A 21056-nucleotide genomic window follows, 5' to 3' on the forward strand; every position below is an offset into this window, starting at 1 on the left:
CCCGGGCTCCGCGCTCCCCACCCCCACTCCCGCCCCCTTCTCCCCGCCGCTTTCGGCTGGGGTCTGGGGCCGCTCCGCCGGCCGCAGAACTTCCTCTCCTGCAGCCGAATTTGCCTCCTCCCCGCCTTTCCCGGGCTCTCGGCAGTGCTCAGGGGGAGCTGAGCGCGCGCAGGCGGCCGCACCGGGCGAGCTGCACGGCCGCGGGCGGGGGCCGGGGACGCCGGCTCGTGCCCGCGATGGCGGGGGCTTGGCTCAGGTGGGGGCTCCTGCTCTGGGCAGGGCTGCTCGCGTCCTCGGCGCACGGCCGGGTGCGGAGGATCACGTACGTGGTGCGCCCGGGCCCCGGCCTGGCGGCGGGCTCCTTGCCTCTAGGCGGGCCCCCGCGCCCGCGGACCTTCAACGTCGCGCTCAACGCCAGGTACAGCCGCAGCTCGGCTAGCGCCGGGGCCCCCAGCCGCGCCTCCCCGGGGCCCCCCTCGGAGCGGACGCGGCGCACGAGCCAGCCCGGCGGCGCGGCCCTGCAGGGACTCCGGCCGCCACCGCCACCGCCTGAGCCGGCGCGTCCTGGGGGCCCCGATAGGCAGCTCCACCCTAAGCCCGTCGGTCACCCAGCGCCCGTCCCGTTCACCAAGCAAGCCAGGCAAGTCGTGCGCTCCAAAGTGCAGCAGGAGACCCAGGGCGGCGGGGGATCGAGACTGCAGGTTCACCAGAAGCAGCAGCTGCAGGGGTAAGCCCGCACCCCCTCCTTCCTTCCCTCACTCCCTCCTCGCGCGCGCCCCCCGCGCCGGGACCCGGGGGGTCAAGACCACTTAGAGCCCCGCCGCGGCCGCGGGCGGCGTGCGCGGTGGGTCAGCTTTCTCCTCCTTGCCCGCCTCTGCCCGCCCCGGAGCGCAGTGGCAAGAACGGAGTGCGGGGAAGCCGAGGAAGTTTAACCCACGAACTCTCACCGAGGAGAAACCCCGAGTGCATTGTTACTGAGCTGCGGGTAAACACAAAAGGCATTTCTGCCTGGGGCGTAACCTCCTGTGAGCGAACACTGCTACTCCTAGGAGATGGGCGTAAACATGAAGTCACCACAGTTTAATTCCTCAGCATCAATTAAACTCTTTGCAACTCACTCCCCCCCCCCAATGAAAAAAACGTTTTGGTTCCTGTTCTGTGGCCTAGAACTTCTCAGCATCCTTGAAATTCTGGGCTTGGCTTTTCTGCACCTGTGGGGGCTGCTTTCCTGGGGTGGGGTGTCTTAGCACCGACAGAATTGGAAAGTTTCTGTTATTGAGGACTCAAACACCCTCTCTGCCCCTTCCCCAATTAATCACAGGTTGTGTGTGTGTGTTTGTGTGTGTGTGTGTGTGTGTGTGTGTGTGTGTAACTAGTTTTGCTTATTCGGTGTTTTTCCCCCCAGGGGTGTTTCCAGGCATTGTGATCTCACCCCTGTTTGGACACTTCTAAAACTAAGATTCAATTTAAAATGTGGGCCCAGATACTGTACAAAAGACATTTAGCTCTACTTCACCCTGAGGGTTAAGGAAACCACTTACTTGGACCTTGTTCTCTTTTGTATAGCTCTAGGTCACGCAGGCTTTTTGGTTCTCCCACCCTTCCCTGATACATGGTCCTTACCCTTCTACGCGGGCAGCTTTGGGTTGGGCATCCTGGGTACCCCTCAGGTGTCCCTGGAAACCAGAGGAATGTGGAAGCAGGAGCCTGGGCTTGCGGGGGCCCCCTGGAAGCTTGGGTTCTCTGGAAGAGAGTGTTGCTTCTGCTAGACTCATGGGTCTTGCTTTGTTTCAGGGTCAATGTGTGTGGAGGGCAGTGCTGCCATGGCTGGAGTAAGGCCCCTGGCTCCCAGAGGTGCACCAAACGTAAGTTTCTCTGTTCACAGTGGCCCTGCATGGTAGGCAAAGTTGGGGGAACCAACAGGGGTCACGCCACTGGGCTGATGCTGCCCTGAAGGAGTTAATGCCTGAAATGCAGTCCACCCCCTTACCTGCAGCCTTTACTACCTAACCACTGAGGAAGGGCTGAGCCAGCATAATGATGCTATCAGTGCCAGCGCAGTTTGTTGTACAGAACCATGCATGCATCTAAGATTCCTCTGCCCTTGACTCAGGTATCAATCACTCTGTCACACCTGTGAATCAGGAGGTAGGAAAAAAATATTCCCATTGGGGGAAGTGCCATATGGCAGAACCAGGGCAATGAATTTAAACATGGAGATCAACAAATGAAAACATCAGCAGTTTTTAAAGCTTTCCGAAAAGAGCAACCAGAGTCCTCTTTCCTTGAGGCTTGTTTCCAAGGCTGTAACCACTCTCCTGTTCTTCAGAATTGACAAGTGGGTTTGGTTTCCTGCATTGCTTCTCCAGTTAATAGAAAATGGATTAATGATGCATATAGATCTGAAGACATCAGAAAAGATTTCCCCTATGCATTGTGAAGTTAAGGATTAAGTTAAAACATATTTTGAGACTCCTCTTGACAAGTTGCTTCTGTTTGGTACTAATTGGAAATACAGAAATTTCACTTCCACTCAGAAAAAGTTAAGCATCCTTAGGTGTTCTCTACATAGAGCTTGAGCCGTAACCATGTGGACTGGAATCATCCAAAATTTCAGCTGCTTATTAGTATTCAGCATGATAAGTCAAATTTAGCAATTTGTCTTGTATATGGTTTGGATTTTAAAATACTAGTGGATGAGTTAAAAAGAAAAAATCTAATATAGTCATTCTGGTGAACTTGCTTGTTGAAAAAAGCCTTCAGTCCATGAAAGAAACAGAAGGACTTCGTCATAGTGGCTTTAATTTTGTAAAAAGGAATGTCCAGCTGCTGGGAGGGCTGCCCTAGCCCCAATGCTGGGAGCTGGGGTGGAAAGGTCGACTGGAAAATCTGGTCATGTGGCACAGACAGCCCGGTGAAGGGAGAGGGACCCTGAGGTCAAGTTCACACTGGGTCAAATATGTGTTCTCAACACTAGTTAAAACAAACATTTAGGAACCATAAATTCTGTGTTTCGATAGTACTTAAACCTTCGTTGGGAAGCCCTCCTCCAGCCTTGTGGGCCCGCCTGAACACACTGCTCTCCCCCCTTGCCGGGCCTGCTTTATTGAAATGTTTGTCTGCCCGGTGAACCTCTGGCCCTTAGGAAGCCTGACTTGTCGAAAGGACCTTTGGCAGACCACAGGAGTTTGCTGTTTCTGACCCTGTTATTTGTTGTCTTGGATATTCCAAACATACTCAAACATGTTTGGGAGCTCGAATGAAATTTCCCTAAAATGCACATTTTGCTTCCAAGTCCTTCCTAGCAATGAACAGGGTGACTTGGAGTCCTAGGGCTGTGTCACCACTCTTTTAACACTGAGCAGGATGAGAGCATGCACCGAGGAGCTGCTGATGGGGTGAGGGTAACTTGTGCAGTACTTTCGAGCTGCTCGAGAGCATTTTCTTAATCTTCATATCCTGTAGGGGCAGGCGAGGCAGGCATGATTTATTACTCCCTTTACAAATAGGGGGCATTGCTCAGACCCCATCCCAGGTCTTGTAGCTCTTGGTATTTGTTCTGTCTACTGCCCTACACTGCTTGGATGTCCAGTGCTGCAGCATTCTCTCTTGAGGTCATGGTCTTAACTCTCTGTCCAGACAGCCGTGACTTGAATTGGCTTTCACTGCCACAATTTACTTTGTGATTTTCTAAGCTGTGTTAGTTTGCAAGGGCTGCCATAACAAAGTACCACAACCTGGGTGGCTTAGGAGAGCAGCCATTTATTGTCTCAGAGTTCTGGAGGCTAGAAGACCAAAGTCAAGGTGCTGACAGGATTGGTTCCTTCTGAGGCTGTGAGGGAAGGATCTGTTCCAAGACTCCTTGACTTGGAGAAGGCTATCTTCTCTCTGTGTCTTTACATCATCTTCCTCTATGTGTATCTATCTTTGTGTCCAAATTTCCCATTTTTATAGGGATACCAGCCATATTGAATGATGGCTTACCCTAATGGCCTCATTTTAACTGGATTACCTCTGTAAAGACCCTATCTCCAAAAAAGGTCCAAATAAGGTCACATACTAAAGTACGGAGGGAGGGAGTCAGGACTCCAACATATCTTTTTTTTTTTTTTTTGGAAGGGCGCAATTTGACTCATAACATAAGCCCATAGATGCTGTGCACATGGGCTTGAGAGGTGGGATACTCAGAGGTGGGTCACCCCTGGGGCACTTGGGGATTTCCAAGCAACAGCCCTTGGATGGGTGGGCGGAGGCTCAGTTGGCCCCTCCCACACAGGCTATGGTTGGGTCTGATGGGCTTCTTCTCTAATGCAGGAACTTTGGCTGCATCAGGGAGGAGGAGAGATAAGGAATTGGCCACTGGTTATTTTGGTTATGACTCTGGCCATTTTTATTTGGTCTGTTTTAAGAGTTTCTAGATTGGTGGTTCTTAAACATGATGTGTACCTGATGATCACTAGAGGAGTTTGTTAAAATGCTTTATTGAATCAGAATCTCAAGTTTTTAACAAGCACCACAGGTGACGCCAAAGAAGGTGACCCATATTTTGAGAAACAGTGATTCAGAAGGAACCCTCTGCTGGGCAGTATTTATGAACCTTTATGTGGGAATTTAGGGGCCAAACCCAACATTTACCAATTTAGAAACTTCTCAAGGTGGGGGCCCTCTAAATATTGGTATAGCTCAATTTTGAATAGTTGATACAAAGATTGCAGCTTATAGGATTATTTCATCCAGTTTTCCTTTAGTTAGTTGAATGTTTGATAAATATATTTATTTTTGCAAGAGTTGGAAATTTTCAAAATTGTTGATATGTAGGTGGTTAAAGTCATTTTGAAAAGGTTTAAATACTTTGGAACATATTGGGTGTTTTTTTCCCACTAAATACCCTATTTTTAATTATAAACTATTTAAATACACAAAAACCTAGAAAATAATATATCCGACAGGGTCATGTTTTTAAAAGCTTCCAGATGTAGTAATTGAGCACAATGATTTATAGATAAGGGAGAGACTCTGGTCTTATCTTGCTCTAAATGCGTGTTTTACTAATGAAATTTCCTGTCTTGTTAGTGGAGAGAAAATAGTACATAATTGGTTGGTGTGTCACAAATTAGTTGTTTTGGTACTTATGGGAAAATTCATCACAGCTGTATTTATCTATATTTGCTCATGGGCACCTATTCATTTGCCTTGCTTATTATTAAGGATTGAGCATTTCTGGTAGGCATAGCCCATTGGACTGTGAGATCTGGGGCAAGGCTAAGTTACCCCATTCACAGCACAGGTATAATGATGGTCTGTTCCATCATTCAGAGTCTTTGGGGGACCGCATGAAGTCTTATGTGAAAAGTGCTTGTAGAGCAGGACTCCTGCCCAACAATGTTTGAGCTCTTGGTGGGGGAATGGGCTCCCTTTCTGCTTAGGACCCCTTCTTCCCGACCCCCCTTCCCTGGGCACCCCAGCCTTTTACACGCCCCTGTTTTGCTTCTCAGATCCTCTGGTGAAAATCATGGCTTGCTCTCTGTCTGTTGGAGTACCGACTTCACTCTTACTTGGCTCTGGGTATGGCTGGACCAGGTGGGAGAGGCATCTGTCTACCCATCACTGTGGAGCTCACTGAGAGTAGGATTTTCTTTGTGTCATTTTAAGTACCCAAGCTCCAAGCTCCATTCCATGCCATAGTACAGATGTGAATTGAATTGAACGAGCATCTCTGATTTTGTTGTGCTGTATAGACTGTGTTCTAAATCATATATAAAGAATCCCACTTCCATTTTTATTTGTTTACCTCACCTCTTGGCAATCATTTCCATTTGGTTTTCTTTTCTCTGTGTGGTTATCCTTGCCCAACACACTGCTTATTCTGAGAGCTTTTAAAGGGCACACCACCTTATTCTGTTTCCTTCTGCTCTCTCTCAAAAGGCTGCCCTGGCATGGCCCAAACTTTAAGACAACTTTTCCTTTCTTCCTGCCAATTTTAGAATCTTTCTGCTCAACATCATCTGATAGAGATTTGGGATGAAATAAAATGAATGTGTATGATTTTCCCTGTAATTTTAGATCCCCAAATACTGCTCTTGGCCAACGACACTATTCCCTGTGGCTTTTCCACTCCACCACATTTGAGTAATATTGTTGGCATGCACATAAGTAAACAGTTTGCGAAATGTCGTGTTTTGTAATTAGGAGATGGATGGGCTGGTTTTTTAATACATGCCTTTGGTTCTACTGTACCAGAGGAAAATGAGTTTCGTCGATGGATGGGAAGACAAAGTGGAGAAAGGTGTTGCTTTCCACAGTTGATGTGCTCAACTTTTCTGCATTGATGGAATCAGTTATTCAGAGGGCAGGATGAAATGGCTGGAGGGCAACCTTCAGAGGGATTTTGGTAATGAGCTAAGGGAGAATCTGCACAGATATAACCAGAAAAAAGCCACTGGCGGAAAATAGGTATTAAATAAAGAAAATATTATATAGTAATAAGGATCTTTTGTCCTTATAGATTTAAAAATATTTATATTTCTTATAGCATTACTAAACAATTCCAGTCTCACTTTCAATTTTGTAAGAACTTTATTGTTATTATAAATTAAAAGTAGGATCTCTAGTCTGAGACCCATATGTATTTCATTTTAACATCATATCAAGTGGATAGTTACCAATTAGCATTTTCAAAATATGTTTCATTGTAAAGGCTGTTTAAATTGGCTAAGTCAGACATACTGCCTCACTTTGAATCATTTGCTACACTGACTCAAGAGTGGGGGTACTTTCCTGCCTCTGCCATTAGCTGCGAAGGTTCAAGCAGGTCAACTCATTAATGCTTCTGAGACTTTCCAACCTGAATAAAATGAATGGGGAGATTACTATTCATTACCCAACTTAGTTCAGTGCATTCTTGTGAATATTGAACACTTTTCACATTGTAGTGTGTGTGTGTGTGTGTCTGTCTGTCTGTCTCTGTGTGTGTGTGTGTGTGTGTGTGTGTGTGTGTGTGTCTGTCTCTGTCCGTGTGTGTCTGTGTTTGTCTTCCCAGCTTGAATGTGAGCTCTGTGAGGGTAGGTATCTTACGTAGCCATCTTTTTATCCTCAGTTCCTGGTAAGTGCACATAGACCTTTGTGGAATGAATGAATGATTGAATGAATGAATAAATGAATGGATTATTGGTTGCACTTTCACTGAGCCCCTGTGTACTAGCTACTGGCACACAGAGGTATTTAGTACTATGAAGAAAATAAAGCAGCATGGTAGGTTAGAGAGGAGGAGGGGTTGTGGTCAGGGAAGTCTCTATAAGGAAGTGACATATGAGACCTGTGTGATACAAAAGGGTCTAGAGGAGGAGTGTTTTAGGCCAAGAGAATAGCTAGCACAAAGGCCGTGGCGTGGGAATAGGCCTGGCCTGATGTAGGGACCCAGAAGTGAGTATTGTTGGGTCACCCGTGAGGGCTAAAGTAATAGGTGATAAGGGAGACAGGGCTGGATTCCCCGGCAGGTCTTATTGGCTGTGCAAGGCCATACATATGTAAGATAATAAAGGGGACTTAGAAATGCAAGTGGATTTTATTATTAAGGAATTGGTATTTTTCAGTACTTCTTTGAAGGCATGGAAAAGACTGTTTTAAATAGAAAATTCATTCAGTCATCTTTATTGCTATTTTTTTATTGATAAGTAAAATTGCGTATAGAGCAGTGAAGTACCCAATGCCACACACAAATTGTTGTCACAGCCTGACTGCCGGCATTGTGCCCAGATTGCCGGATTGCCTGACTAACCCCATGCTGATTGGAAACATACCCCCCCCCCCCCCCCCCCGAACTGTGGCAGAAAGGCGTCATTCACTAACGCCACAAGGCCAGACTTAGGATGAAACTTGGAGGGTTCGAAAAAGTCTCTGGTCACAGCTGTGTTAAAAGGCAAATTAGTGGGGATCCTTAAGTGGTACTAAATACAAAATAAAATGTCAAATCCTTTAAACACTAAAGATGACAGTCCTGGTCTGGTGATCTTAGAAAATTTACAGAGAACAGTTAGGATGTGTTCAAGTGAGAGGGTTCAAGTTTTGGAATACATTTGAGTGCTGTTCTGAGGTTGTGTTCACCCCCACCCCCCTGCATCTAATTTACAGGCTGTGGGGTGAGCCCGAGGTAGGTGCAAAGGCAGCCTCTGCTGGGCATGTTGGGCAGTCACTCACCATCTCTGGGTGATTTTGATCCTGTTCGTAATGGGGTCAATAGCACCTGTGGGCTACACCTCCCATTTTGTAGTACACGTTAAATAAAATGCGATGCATGAAAATGCTTCCCCAAAGAGTTATATAAACATAAGATGATGTTACTAATAAAGTTCTTCTGGCCATTCTGCGAAAATGTTTCAGTTGGTGAAAATGTTCTCTATAATGTGTTGGTAATTTCTTGTCTTGAACAATAGATGCATTGTGTGTTTTAGTGGGATTTCGAGGATTACAGATCTGTGTCTCAGGGTTTTAGATCGATCGTCCTCAGTAACCGATGGTCTCCCGGGGCACCTCCTGGAAGTTGGTTTGAAGATAAGCAAAAATACCTAAATCCCCACTGTAGTCCTCCACTCCCCCCGCTCTCCCCACAGTGATTTGCTTTATTCTCCTAATAGTGGAGTGCAGGCAAAGATGAGAATCCTTCGTTTGAAAGAGCTCTGTTTCTTTCTTTCTTAAGAGTGATACTGAAAAGGTTATGTTTGTCCAAAATATCTTAGTAATTGTAGATGAAATAATAACAGATGATAAGTAAATTAAAGGCAGGGACCGTCCCTGTTTTTCGTTTTATCCATTAGGAAGTTGGCCTACACGGCAGTTCTGTGTACACAATGGACTCTCAGTAAGGTTTCGTGGTTAATAAGCATTACAAGTAACTTTTGTTTCTGAGGGAAAGACCAGCTGAAAATCATTTAAATCAGGGGATACCGAGATTATGTTATTAAGCAGTTCCTTTTGTTATGAGAGAATGAATACTACAGCAAACCTCCCTGTGGAACAGTTTTTAATGCTCCGTTTTGAGTGTTAGAGGCTCTGGTAAAACTCTCGGGTACATTGGTCCCATTCTGCCCCATAATACTGACTGCTGCTTTAAATGGTGCTTCACAGACCTAGGGGTTCTCCAAGTGTGGTCCCCAAACCAGGGGCAGCAGCATCACCTGGGAACATGTGAGAAATGCGCATTCTCGGGCCCCCCTCTAGACCTGCTGAATCAGGCCTGGGGCCCAGGACCCTGTTTCAACAAGGCCTCCATGCGATGCTGATGTAGCTAGGGCTTGGGAAGCACTGCTCTAGCTGATCCATCTCCTCCTCCTTTACCACACCTCCTGCCCCCCTTTTCATCGGTGGAGGCAGGAGGGGTGCAGGGAAATTGACCCCTTTGGACTCCAGGCCTTGGGGACTAGAAGCTTATGTTTTCTCTCCCTTCCCAATGGAATGGAGAAATTTCCCAGCATCCCGTGGGCACCTCGTGATCTGAGCACATTCCTTTCCGTACCGCCCAGGCCACTCCGTGCGCCTGCCTTTGTGACCAAAGAAGCTGTGTTGCCTTTCAGTGAACGTGCGTTTTCTACCTTTGGACCTTCCTTGCTCTATTCTGATCTTTAACATGGAAGATGCTTAAGTCACGCTTCTTCATATTCTTCAGAGCTGCATTTATCAAGCTGTGGTCCTTGGACACCCCCCCCCGCCCCCAAATCACAACCCCCTGTGGGATGTGTAACAAATGCAGGCTGTGGGGTTTCTACCCCTGACCTGCCAAATTGGAACCCCCAGGCGTGATCCCCTGACCCTCGTTTTCACAAGCACCCAGCTGACCGAGCCACACTTACGGTTGAGGACCCTGGGTTTGAAATGGTGAGCCAGAGTAACAGATGTCAAAGACAAAGAATGCTGAGAAGAGGTATTGCAAAACTAAGGAAAGGAACAGGAGCGAATGTGACGTTTTGTTGTAGAGGCAGACGGCATTACTCGTTTCTGAAATATTTAGTTTAAAAGTGAGATGAAGAGCAAGTTCTTGTTCAGAACATGTCTTCACTGTTTACAGGACCAAGTTTTCTTGTGTGAAGAGGAGGACTGTCAGACAGAGAGGGAGCCCTGCACTTGGGATCCTGGAAGTTGCTTGGGGAATGCATCAGATGCTTGGAAACCCAGTTAACAATTTCAGCTGCATCACACGCTTTTGTTAGCTGCGCATTTAGGAAATGAATGGCCTGTTCTAAGAGCCTTGGGAGAAAGAGCTGAAGGAAGAGCTGGTTTGCTTGTCCTGTGAAATTGGGACTATTTTCCGCATTCTGTATCTTTTTTTCTTTCTGCAAAATAAATTAATTCAAAGACACTTTACCTGGTATTGAAGAAAAATTAGATCTTTTAAAAACGTATGTTCTTCTCCAAGTAAAAAGATATTTTGGGTGGGGGAGGAAACATTTCAATCACCAGTTATGGTGTTAATATTTAGACCTCATTAAAAGTGAATATTATATATTTTCTTCCCAATGTGAGCATATGACAGTCTACAGATAGCTGCATGCTACTTTTGGTGAGGCACCCCAATGTTTCAATACCATGTAGACAAGGGTACAAAATGGAGCTCAAATTATGAAAAGACCCAAATGTGAGGAATTGTTTAAAAACATGGATTTTCAAAACACTTTGGTTCTCACAACTTCTGTCTCAGTGTGGTTAAACACTTAAAAAACGATTGCTACCGTTTTTATAGCTGAGTTATCTCTGTGTATATGTCCTTAGAGGCCTATTTCTTATATTTGCCTCAACCTTTCATTTTAATTCACTAACTTTTTACGAAGTGCCTGCTGTATAGAAGGCATTGTGCCGTGGACTAGGAAGACAGTAGAGACCCTGCCCTGGAGTGCTTCCAGTCGGACCGTCTTTTCTGAAGGGAGGACATAGCTAATTTGAGGGTTTCTAAGGGTGTTTTCTGCTATCAGTTGCAGGTGCAAAAAAGGTGCCTTTTATCTCTCCTGTGCCTAGTATATGGTAGATACTCAATAAATATTTTTTGAATAAATGAATGAATGAAGCTTTCATGTTTTTCTGACCTGGTTGGGTCCATTAGTTGAGTCTTGTAAACGTAGAAGAGTGAATTTGATTTGCCTGTCTCTCCGAGGAAAATTCAGACTCAGCTGCCGGGCAGAGGATCAGCCAGCGCTTTTAGGATGATGTTGATGAGGAAATGGATTGAGGATAATTCAGGGGCAGCCAGGGCCCATTGGAACGGGTGTCTGCAAGGTCTGATTGGATTCCCAGGCTGGGTTAGGCAGGGCCCTTGGGTTTTAAGTGGAAGATACAAAGACTGGCTGAAGGAAAAGAGGCTGTTTATTGCCAGGTAACTGGGAGGACTGTGGTTTATGCTCGCTTCAGGCCTTGCTGCATCTAGGAGTTTGAATGGTCATATCAAGACCACATCGGCTACATAATTTGCAGGGCCAGTGCAAAATAAAAATGTGGGAACCGTTGTTAAAAAAAAATCCCCAAAACATTGCCCTAATGGTAGGTTAAGTGTTAGCTATTGTGAATTTCTAAGGACGCATAATAACAACCAAGTGTAAGTTTTGCATTATACCATTTGGGAACTGCTTTATTGACCCAATGCTTATTCTGTGCATATGCAGTTGACAGGAGGTCTCTGGCCAGTTAATTCATAGCCTCATGTATTATGATCTCTGGGCATTGTGCAGGACTGGAGTACTTCTAGAGCTCACATTTACCTTTCAGATTTCAATCCAGTGATGAATATTTATCACTGGTCATATGGAGACAAAGTATAGGGTATGTAAAAATGTATTTTTTAAAGTTTGATTTAGTTTTAGTAACTTATAAAGTTCTAATGGAGTTCCATTTTAAACATTTTACTTAGAAACACATGGAGTGAGTTTCCCGAAGCTTAGCACTCTTGGGTTGGAGTCATATTATTCTTTACTATTTACTTATATTGTTTACATGAAGACTGGTATGGGGTCATTAACCACATTTTCAGGAATTTGGATGCTTTTCATACAGGTTTCTTGAGTACCCTTTTTTGATGGCTGTTTTATAAACTGTTGAATGTGTGTGGGGGGGGCGGGGGGAAGGGGAGTGGGGCAGCGATCTTTAGATTACCTTGTTGGATTCTTAGCACGGCATTGCAAAGCAGCTGTGTGGAGAAAAGTTCTGTTTCATTTAGTAATTTTTATGACTCAGTTTGGTATTATAATTCTACCTGTCTGTGCAGCGTTTTTATTTGGGTGGGAGACAAATTAAGCTTTTAGGTGACACATAAAGAAAGATGCACATAGGAGTTTTTCATGAAGAAATTAGTCACCCCTTTAACTGTTTAAGGCTGTGGAGTGCTATCCTTTCTCTCGGGGAGCAGTGGCATTTGTTCATCTCTCACAGATAAACAGTTTACTTTTAAAGCTTATTATAGTTACTACTGCTGTCTCAAAGTAGGGTTATATAGCTAATAAAGATAGCTGTAGCAGATTTTTGAAAGTGTGATGACAAAATTGTGACTTGAGAAGAAAGTGCTTATTTTCTTTTGCTTGAATTTGTTATTCATTTTTCTTTTTATCTCATATCACAGAACTGGTTGCTAAAAGTTACAAAACAAAATATGATCTCATGTTATCTTTCTTTTTTTGTATTTGCCCATGCAAGTATCTGCAACTACAGAAGATTTAAGCCAACATATTTTTTAATAGACCTCAGGTGTCCAGAATTGCATTAATCGTACTTTTTGGATCATTACACACAATCATTATTACTTGCAAACAAAATTTTATGATTCTGATGGCTTGAATATGATTTTTTGATTTACAGAGGTATAATTTTACTTTCCACTAAAGTTTGCAAAATAATTACCACCGGAACTATCGAAATATTAAGCTGGCTTTTGGTGGATTTGGAATATGTTTTAAAATCACATAGACTTTCTTGATAAAAATAAGGGCTTGGGATTAGAGGTTGAATTCACGGGCTTCTTTGGCTTTTTATTGTTACACAACTTCAGGGTTACGTGACACATTTATGCTTGGCTAAGTGACATCGGATAAAGTTTCAGGGAACTGTCTTCAGTTGTTATAACATGACAGAACGTGCTTGTCATTTTCCTGACAGCGGGAAACGGGTGGCTTAGAATCCTATTTGGAAATGATGTAGGAAGTCAGTCATCTAATCCAGCTGCCCTATCCTTATTCCAACCCAGGAATCCTCCAGGCGCCTCTGCCTCAGGCCACTTAGACTGCACTTGCTTGAATCCTTGTAGAGACAAGAAGCTCACTCCTTCATGACCAACTCTTTTCTTTTACAGACAACTTTGATTGCGAAAAGTAAAATTGATTTTGTAGAGCTTAAACGTGTGTCCTTACGACTTCCCTTGATTTGCCAGTGTTGTTAATTTCTACTTGTAGATGACAAAAGGAGCCCAATATTTTAAAGCATAAGGAATGGTTTAAAATAGTCATGGAGGTGGGAAGCATGCAGCTTCTGACTCTTGGTTTTTCTCAGTGGGCTTCTCCTTGATAGCATCTTATAACAGCTGCTCAACTCGGCAAGTGTTGGTTGAGTATCAGTCATATGCGAGGTGTTCTCCTCAGTGCTGGGGTAGAAGATGTGGGGACACAAAGATGAGCTGGTTCTTGTCACCCAAGAGTATGCTGCAGTGTGAAGCAGATCAGAGAAGCACACACACTGATAAAAGAGGGAAACCAAGTGCCACTGAGGTTCAGAGGAGACAGATTGATATCAAACCCAGCTGGATTAGACACACTCCTGAGCAGGGTCGGTGGGAATTGAGGTAGGTTGAGGTAGGTGGGTAGGACGCTTTTGCAAGGTGAGTCTGGGAGAAGGGAATTCCAGGCAGACAGGCCAGTGTGAACAAAAGCCCAGGGGTGAGAAGCATGAGTTGTGTCCGCAGGCGAGGGTCTGATTTGCTCAGCTTATAGGATGCTTATAGAGGAAGGGACGGTGGTGAGGATGAAGCGGTATATTGAGCCAGTAGCTGGGAAAGGCTTAGTCCAGCAGCACCATAATGCCGCTGCAAGAGCACAAACCTGGATTTGAATCCAGAGATTGCCACGGAGCCTCTGCGTCCCAAACTGAAGATGGAGATCGGTGCCCATTTTAAGGATGGCAGGACCTGTAAGTGAGGAAACCAGCACCCTTCCTGGTATGTAACAGAGGCTTGTTAAACGACAGCTGTTAGGATTTCTGAACTTGCTAGTCTTAGAGAAGTTGGGAGTGACACAAAGAGATCCTGCAGTGGGGTGCAGGGCAGTTTGCAGAGGAAGACTGACCACCTCAGGTTAGAAAGGAAGGTGTAATGACAGTGGCTGCAGTAGGGAATGGAGAAGGTGGGGGTGGGGGGTGAGGGGGTGCAGAGACATCCATCGAGGAGGGAGAATCAGATTTAATGTTCTGGGCAGGAGGAAGAGGAGAGAGAGGTCAGTCACCTCAGGATTATGTCAGGGAAGGAGGGCTGACAAGAAGGTGAGTTTGGCATTGGGCATATTGAGGTGGAGGTCCTTCAGGGAGAGAGAGGCTGTGGAAGTGGGACAGCTCAGCGAGTGGAAAGTCACTGCGTCCAAGGGAGTGTGCTCAGGATGCAGGCGTGAGCAGGTGCCACAGGGCCCCGATTGCATTGGCCCTGTAGTCCAGCCTTGGGTGTGGACAGAGGAACCAGAACCAAAAAGGGGCTCATTTAAAAGCAAAGAAAGGAATGAATTCAAGAGAGAGAGTGAAAGGAAAATTCGCGGAGACAGCCTGACAAATGATTCTCAGTGTTCTAGAATTCTCAGGGAAACAACCAATACAATCGTCACATTGTTTGTACACACACTCACACACTCACACACACACACACACACACACTCACACTCACACACTCACACACTCACACACTCACTCACACAGTCACACTCAGACTCTGACTCATATATACAAGTTCAGTCCAAACACCATCTATTATTTAGGCCTGTTAGTTTCCTTAGAACACCCTTTAGGAAATCCTCTGCCCTCCCAGAGAATGCGTCTATATTTAGACGACTTGTAGTAAAGGCCTATTGTTAAATTTTAGTTTATGTGCTAATCACTAAGAGACTGTAGAAATGTAAATCACAGGTCCCGCTACTGAGTGGGTAGTGGGGAGAATGCTGCCTTTTTTGTTCTATTGAAGATCGTGAGGGGAAAACATGACACAGTCCTTTGTGACCCTAGGGAATCCAAGGAGGGCATTTCTGGGAGGGACCTCATCAACCACCTGGCCTGACCCCCTGCATAAAGGATGGGGAAACTGAGGCCCAGAGCATTGTCACTGGTCCAAGGTCACAGTCTATTTGAAGCAAGAGTCTGTAGCTTGATGTTGGGTGTCCCTGCTGCTTGAAGCAACCCATTCATCCCAGGCCAGGAACTCTGAGCTACATTTCTCAGTGGATGGCCCAGACAAAAGGGGTCTTCAGCTAGGAGTGTGTGTATATATGGGTGCGTGTGTAGGGGATTTGTTCAGGGACTATCCAACTACAGAGTTTGGGAGCTGAATTGTGGGAAAGAGCAGTGGACCGACCCTAGTGATTATTGGAATGCCCTTATAATTGCTAGAACTTCCTAATGAGTGTCCCCCAAGCGAAAGTGCTGAAACATAAAGCATGAGCTCCTTGTCACTGGACGTACTTAAGTAGAAGCTAAATAGCCACCTGTCGAGATAACGACGGTTATCATTCACTGAGGACTGACTGTGTGCCTGGCCCGGTTCTGTGTTTTCCACGGATTATGTCTCATTTTATCCTTAGTGTCTTTATGAGATTGGTGATATTATTATACTGATTTTATAGATAAGCAGACTGTGGCACCAGAGAGGTTAAGTAACCTGCCCAAAGTGACATAGCCAGTGAGTGGGAGAAACCCGATTATACCCATCCTTTTACACCAGAGCCTGCACACTTATTCTGTGCTAGTGGTTCTCAACCTTTACTGCACATTAGAATCTCTTGGGAAGATTTAAAGAAATTCCAGTTCTCAGGCTACCTCCCAAACCAGTTGACTCAGACTCCTTGGGGGTAGGACCTACATGAATATTTATTTTTAGAAAGCCTCTAGATGATTTCGACTTGGCAAGGCTGAGAACCACTGAGGCATGCCATAGCTGGTGGAGCTATTATAGAGCGGTGCTTCCCAAACTGATTGCATAGGAACCTCCTGGAGGTCATGTTAAAATGCAGATTTGGGGCCGGCCGAGTGGCTCAGTTGGTTAAGAGCTCACTCAAGAGTGCGAGCTCTGAGCAACAGTGGTTCGAGTCCCGCCCGAGCTGAGCTACCAACAGGTGGCAGGATGGCTCAGCTGAAAAAAACCAAAAAACAGATTCTGATCCACAGGGTATGGGGTGGGCCTGAGATGCTGCATTTCTTACAGGTGCCTGGTGATGCTGTGCTCCTGGTCTATGAGTTTCCTTTATTGGCTGAAGGCGAATCATCAAGGGGGTCCCCCCCCTTTCTTTTTTCATAATCAAGATTTTATTCGTTGTCTTGATAAGTACACAGACATTTCAATTTGTACACAGTTCTTAGTGTACATACCAAAAACTTAAAAAGTCATGCAGTTGTGATTCTTCTCCAGTGACTTTCCAGCTTAAAATTTAGAGGCTAATTTTCCTTAATAGAATATCGAGTATCAATATCTTCAAATGTTGATGCGCTGGTACACCAAACTCCCACAAATTCACAATTTCATATCACATACTCTACATACTCAAATTTTCAATCTTTCACAGCACATTAACAAAATTACTAGGAAAACTGGACTCCCACGACCAAAGATGTTACACAGTGCACAGAATCCTGATGGGGAGAACCAAGGTCAAGGAGTGGGTTTTGTTTAGGAAACAACTCTACCAGAAACGTGGGAATAGGAGTAATTTAAAATGTTCCACACATATTCAATGCACAACTGACTCCAAGCTGTCACTTAGTATGCTTTGTATTATAGGATATAAAAACTACCCCCATCTATGGAATGTTAAGCTGATACCCAAGACAATCAAAACCTCCCATATTTAATATCCCACTATTTCCTGGTTGTACTAAAAAATAAACAACTAGCCAGTGATTTCACCTCTTAAAAAAAAGCATTTACACTTAAAAAAATGGGATGTAGTGGAATTCCTTCTTAAAAATGTTTCTAGAGCTACTAAAAAACTTGCCTTTACAAAATAGTTGATAAAAATATTCCTCTGGGTTGTACAAGGAGACAGGGACCACTGATAAGACACGGTGTATGACAGTAATCAAAGTTGGCTTCTTTCTCTCCTGCTTCATCAGAGGCTGGACTCGCCTCGGTTTTAGTTGCTCCCTTTTCTGAAGGTAAATCTTCTTTAGTTTCTTGCTTAGCCACTTTGGCCTGTTTGCCCTTTGCTCCCCTTTTCCCTTTTGTTTGCACTTTTTTGTCTGCAGGTTTATCCTTTCCGGCTGTCTTTTTTTTTTTTGGTTTCATTTCCACTTTTGCAGGAGCTCCTTTTGGGCTCCTCCTTTGCCACCCTATCAACAGAGCTGACTTCTCTCTGTCATGGTGGTGGGACCCTTCTAACTCAGAATTTATGGCTGTGCAGTCAGAACTAGCATGTATTCGTGATTTTACTCAGTGTGAGCCCTCTTCTAAGTACATTACACACGTTATTTCCTGTCCTCTTGACAACCCCCAAAGGAGGTATCATGTCCCCCATTTTACAGATGAAGAAATTGAGGCCTTTGGAGCTTTGCCAGAATCCTAGCCTGAGTCTTTTGCAGCACCTGTGCAGTGAACCTGCGGTGCTATGCGTTTTCCCTTATACATATAGATTTGGTCCCGAGAAAAGTTTTTTTTGTCTTTCTTTTCCCATCCCATGGGCTAGGTTTGGAACCCTAGAGAAAAGGCTGCCAGGAAGCCCAGCAGTCATCTGAAACTTTTCTAGTTCCAACTGGTTTTCTTCTGTCTTCCTTTCATTGGACCTGGTAGTGGTTTATGAGAGACTGTCAGAGGTGGGCAGTGGTGGCACTTTATGAAGTACCTGTATGATGATGCTCAGATGCTGTTTCGTGGTCAGTACTAGAAATGCTTGTTGCATTTGCAGGGCGCACTAGCCCTGAGTGTGGACCCTGGCCTGGTGGGCCACCCTGGTCCCTTGAGAAGCTTGCTGAGCTGTAATGCTTGGGCTCTTCCCCCAGGTGTAGGAATCATATGGATTAGGTCTGGTGACCCATTTTTGAAAGCTCCCCACGCTGTTTTAATGTACAGTACACTGATATTTGAAAACCCTGGTCTCCATGCTTCTTAACGTGTGGTGTCTGGACCATCAATATGAGCATCGCCTGAGAACTTGTCAGAAGTACAAATTTTGGGCCCCACCTGAGACATATTGAATTGGGACTGGAGGGGTGGGCCCAGTAATCTGCATTCAAGAAGCCCTCCAGTTGATTCTAAAGTGTGAGAACCACGAGATCCTTGCTACTCAAAATGTGATCCATGGACCAGCAATTCAGCATCATCTGGGAGCTTGCTGGAAAGGCAGGGCCTCAGGCCCCACCTCTGCCTACTCAATCAACATCTTCGTTTTAACAGGATCTGTGCACATTTACATTTGAGAAGCCCTGCTCCAGACTGTTTTTCTTCCCTGGTTGTGCACCCTAACCTGAGAGGCTTTAAAAAACACCAATGCCTTGCCCAAGGCAATTAAGGCAGAATCTGTGGGGTTGGGTGGGGCCTGGACATCTATTTGGATGGTCAGAAAAGTCATGACGCATTTTTGCAAATGAAAAACATAGAAAAAAATACGTCATGACTTTTCCGACAACCCAATAGTTTTTGAAGTTCTCAGATGATTCTACTGGAACAAATGCTGCTGAGACCCACCAGTCAAAGTGTTGGTGCCTCGTCGTCAGCAGCTCTGTTCTCACATTTCAGGGATGAGACTGTGAAAAGGAATCCCGGCCCCAAGACATGCCCCCTTCCTGCCCCTTCAGTGTTCTATTATAGAACGTGCCTGGACACTAGGCTCCAGGAGTGAAAGCTCAGGGACTGGTCCAGAGGACCCCATGCCTGAAGAGGTCAGGAAGGATAAGTTCTTTTTATAGACAAGAGATTGAGAGATGGGGGAGAGAGAGATTGAAGGGTGGGGGTGGATGACCAGATGAATGGAAAACACAGTTTTATGTGGGGTATGGAAATTAGAGGGATGGAGTCTGTTACCTGGCCTCAGACTGCAGTACTTCTCATACTGATGCACATAAGAACCACCTTAACAATGCAGATTCCTGGGCTCTCCTCCAGAGAGCCCACATCAGCAGGGCTGGGGAAGGGCCCAGGAATTGGCATGAACAACCTGCCGCAACCAGGGCCCTGCTCTGAGACGCACTGCTCGAAGGCTCTGATGTGGCTGATCATCAGGGTTATGGGGAGAAACTGTGAAACACAGGTTCCCAGGCCCACTCCCCAGCACTCCTAATTCAGTAGGTCTGGCGGGGCCCTAGAATCAGCATATTTAATAAGTAGACTTTGCTTTTGAAACTCTGCTTAGAAACCTTCAGGATTCCACTGAAGCACACCAGGTGCTACCAAAGGGGAGAGATAAGAGGACAAGCAAGGTGTGAGTGTGTGTGTGTGTGTGTGTGTGTCTGTGTGTTGGAGGCGGGGTTCAAACACTCACTCCTGCTTTATCTGTTTCATATATTAAGCCTCAGTGGAAAACTACATTTGAAAAGAGAATTTTACTGTATATGAAATTTTGAAAATGGGTCATGGCTGTCCGTTAACGCAGGACCTCTCTGAAGCTGGCAATGTTCTCACCTTTCAAGCCACAGGACAGCTTCTCTGCCTCATGACCGCCATCCTTCCTGTCACTTTGTCAATCCCTGAGCTGCCTCGTACCTGGCCCATGATGCTTATCCTGAAGGACCCTGACCTCACTTATATTATGGGGTTTCCTGACTGCCTTTTGCCACAAGAACAAACTACTTTGCAGCAAATGGAGTGCCGGTCACCCCAGAATTGCCCTTGGCACAGATCCTAGTACCTTAAAACAGTGATTCTAAAGTATGACTGTGGCTCTCACAATTTTTTGTGCTTGTTATAGCATAGATTGCTAGGCTCCACCTATCTGAGGTGGGGCATGAGAACTTGCATTTCTCATGAGATCCCAGGTGATGCTGATGTGGCTGGCCCAGGGACCACTCTTAGAACCACTGCCTTACGACTCAATAGTGTTGATACACCTGGTGCCCCATTCTCCTGCTAGATGTATTTTCTCTTTGGGCCGTTTTCCCTTTGGTGTTAAAAGTATTCGAGGAGAGGAAATGTCTTGCCTGAAGAGTAAACAGTAAGTGGCATGAAGATCTCTGTATTAAGATTGGGGCTCAGTCCTGTATGTACTCACTAGGTTTTGCTGGGCTCACCTGTCAAGTTGACAACCATTTACGCTGTGGTTTCTTCATGAAAGTACATTGCGTGGCCCAGTGTGTTCCCTTGCTACTCGCCACATAGACCCTACCCAAAAGGGTTGTGACTGTGACAAGGATGTGGCAATAGCTTCTCGTTGCTCAGGGCTTGGTCAGGCGAGAGTGTGATAAACAGTTGCTGAGCAATGGTTATGAGAGAGGTAAATATTTTCTCTTCCCTAAAACAAGTAGTAAAAGGACAAAAGTGTCCTATATTAAATGGTCCCTGCTGTGTGGGTTGAAGGTTATCACCGGTCACTGGTGGGAAATCTTCCTCAGTTGTTGAGTGGTTTGACCAGGAAAAGGACTATAATTATTGTTACATTTGAAACAATAGCTTCTTATGTTGTCTCTGTTGGAATCTATTTAATTTTAGTTTTCGGCAGTACACCTGGGCAACACCACTAACTACCCTTCAACAGATGCAAAGGTTTAGTTAAGGTAATTATATTTGTGCGGAGGGTGGGGCCAGTGGCTGTGGGATGGTGAAAAGAAAATGTGTGTTTCAAGTTCAGTCGGGTGATGTCAGGCCAAACCCCTTTCCCCTTTCCCCGCCCTTGAGGTTGGGTCCTCAGCTATCTGAGAAT

General features: G+C 45.4%; 1 protein-coding gene across 1 annotated transcript in view; it reads left to right on the forward strand.

Moving 5' to 3' along the window:
• The first annotated feature begins 26 nt into the window (after positions 1 to 26).
• Positions 27 to 21056, forward strand: part of LTBP1 (latent transforming growth factor beta binding protein 1) — a 371909-nt gene continuing 350879 nt past the window's right edge. Inside the window, exons 1-2 of the mRNA XM_019653802.1 lie at positions 27 to 727; positions 1795 to 1865. Coding sequence (XP_019509347.1) covers positions 237 to 727; positions 1795 to 1865 — 562 coding nt within the window. The 5' untranslated portion in view covers positions 27 to 236. The remainder of the gene's footprint in view (positions 728 to 1794; positions 1866 to 21056) is intronic.

The sequence above is a fragment of the Hipposideros armiger genome, unplaced genomic scaffold, assembly GCF_001890085.2.
Source record: "Hipposideros armiger isolate ML-2016 unplaced genomic scaffold, ASM189008v1 scaffold_207, whole genome shotgun sequence".
NCBI lineage: Eukaryota > Metazoa > Chordata > Mammalia > Chiroptera > Hipposideridae > Hipposideros > Hipposideros armiger.